Source organism: Ixodes scapularis, unplaced genomic scaffold, assembly GCF_016920785.2.
Source record: "Ixodes scapularis isolate PalLabHiFi unplaced genomic scaffold, ASM1692078v2 PGA_scaffold3__209_contigs__length_174095766, whole genome shotgun sequence".
Taxonomy (NCBI): Eukaryota; Metazoa; Arthropoda; class Arachnida; order Ixodida; family Ixodidae; genus Ixodes; species Ixodes scapularis.
Window position 1 is genome coordinate 105546584 of NW_024609868.1, and position 2294 is coordinate 105548877.

The 2294-nt window shown below is 37.7% G+C and overlaps 1 protein-coding gene across 1 annotated transcript; it reads right to left on the reverse strand.

Moving 5' to 3' along the window:
• Positions 1–297: 297 nt before the first annotated feature.
• On the reverse strand, positions 298–1707 carry LOC120836098. Its single transcript, XM_040211619.3, has 3 exons — positions 1575–1707; positions 908–1005; positions 298–470 (listed from the first exon to the last, which is right to left on the reverse strand). Exons 1-3 carry the CDS (start codon positions 1705–1707, stop codon positions 375–377), a joined length of 327 nt encoding a protein of 108 aa, XP_040067553.1. The 3' UTR covers positions 298–374.
• Positions 1708–2294: the final 587 nt, after the last annotated feature.

Here is a 2294-nt window from a genome sequence, read left to right on the forward strand (position 1 = left end):
CCAGCGAAACAAAACCAGATTTCCCCAGGGGACATACGTCGTAGTTCATGAACATGGCGTCCGGGAAGACTTTGAGCCGGCAGTACGTTACATGAAACCACCGTATAGTGTTTGTGGAGACGCGGCCTGACTGTGGACAAGACTGAAAATTTGCATGACGCCTGAAAAAAAAACACCTTTTGCAGAACAAGAGTACATGGGAGATGTGTCGCTGACACATCTTTATGTTCAGCAACAAGCGTCAGGCTCAATTAAGCTTTCGGATTAAACAAGCAGTAAGGCAGAAGACCTCGAATGTCATTCACACGTACATTTATAATTACTTTTAGAAATAGCCTCAACTCCTTGCGCAACAAAATGTTCCATCAGACCAATCAGATATTTGTCTCTTTGACTTGCTGCAGCATGCTCTCTTCTTCCGGAGAGAAAGTCTTTGGCTTCGTCAGATCCACAATAAATGGAGTATTCGTCTGAGAAGAAAAGAAACACGAACATAATAAAATAACTTATCAGAATATTTTTTTTTTAAATCTGGTGTTGCTATGGTGTTAATGGTAAAGGCTTACAGTCTCAAAGACCGCGTAACCTTGAAATTGCTCTTTAAATTATATCATTTGCTAGCGTGACTTCTGCTGTTAATATGTTTTTGAGAAAAAATAAGACATTTTTGTATTAAACGTATAAACTTATCGTAAAGCCTATCGTTTGTTGCGATTGTTATTGCTAGCTAAACCTAAATGAAATAGGGTATTGTCAATAAAACGCTAATTTAAGCAGCTATGTGTTTTTCTTAATATTTCAGTAATTATCTTTTTTCTAATTATATAAAGATGACATTTAAGTTATATAATCTCCTGCAGAGTATTTTACCTGCGTAAATTGCGCCAAAAGGCAAAACGAAACTTACAATGTCGGTATCACGCTGAATGAGGTTCATCTTCCACCAGAGTTTCACAAACATATTACTGGACATGTGAAGTCGATGTTTGTAACTTTTTGAAGTACCTTGAATGAAAACAAAACGCAATTTCGAATCGTTAATTTCACTAAAAAGTGAACATGCAAAAATATTTTAATTTTTGAAGCCCAGATATAACACGTTGTTAATTGAAGGAACTTTAAGCCACGTATTGTAAAACGCTTGCTTCTCGTCTATTTTCCTGTCAGGTGTGCACAACCTGGTGTCGTGTTTGTTAGGTGCACTAAGTTTCGCAATCGTAGAAAACATTAGTGAAGACAAAAATGATAACAGGCCCAAGCCTTTTCAATATCTTATGAATTGGTATATAGAAAGAACATGTCATTTTGCTAAGCAACTTGATAGGCTTCTGCGTAGTTTCTTCCCGCGGTTTATTGGTGGAGCTATGGCGTATTGTAATTGTTAATTTGAGATGCTTCCGAATTATACCTGCATTTTATAAAGAAAACGTTTGGTTGCTTATGGACACCGCAATCAATGATCGTAAATATTTATTTTATATCATTAGCAACGCAAGATATATAAATACGTTTTACATACCGAAAAAACAAACAGGAAGTTGCATGGACAGCTAAACTTTCCTACGCTCTCTTACCTGTGCACGCACTGATTGCGAGTCCTAACAAAATGGTCACAATTGAGCTGAACAAGTTGCTCCAGTATGATGACAGCTGTGAAAGTCCGAAAACGTCGTAAGAGCTACAAGCGAAAAAAAGAAAGATTCTCATAAGAACAAAGAAACCGGCAAATTATCTGCCGTACCTACTAGATTGCAAGGACAATGTTCATTATTATTCATGCAATATAGTGCCCTCATAAGAGAAGGGGTATGGAAGAATGAGCATGTACTAGCAAGTTGAACACAATTTTTTATATGAAAAACACAAGATACTGCTTAGCGAAGTTACAATTTTCCCTTAGCATTCGCGCACCATTTTTAAGGAGAGGGGTAGAGGGAAAAGAATATACTCTGTTAAGTTCGGCACTCACATAAGAGAAGGGCACCTTTCAAAGCAAGGAGTCGTTAAGAAATACGTGACTGTCCGTTTTCCTCTTGGAGTTTGAAGTTTAGCTGATCGTACTTGTGAAAGCTATTCCGTTTTGAGTTCCCTCTTAAGGCAGTCATCCGGGTGCTACACAATACATACGCCTTTCTTTTTAATAATTACGCCGCTCTTACAAGCTGGAACTAAAACCGTAACCCGAACCCCAACCGAAAACTGTTTAAGTCAAAATATTTTCGGTAACCGTGACCGGAACAAACCGATTTTCCAATTCGATATCAACCATAACCGTAACCGAAATGTATTAATCC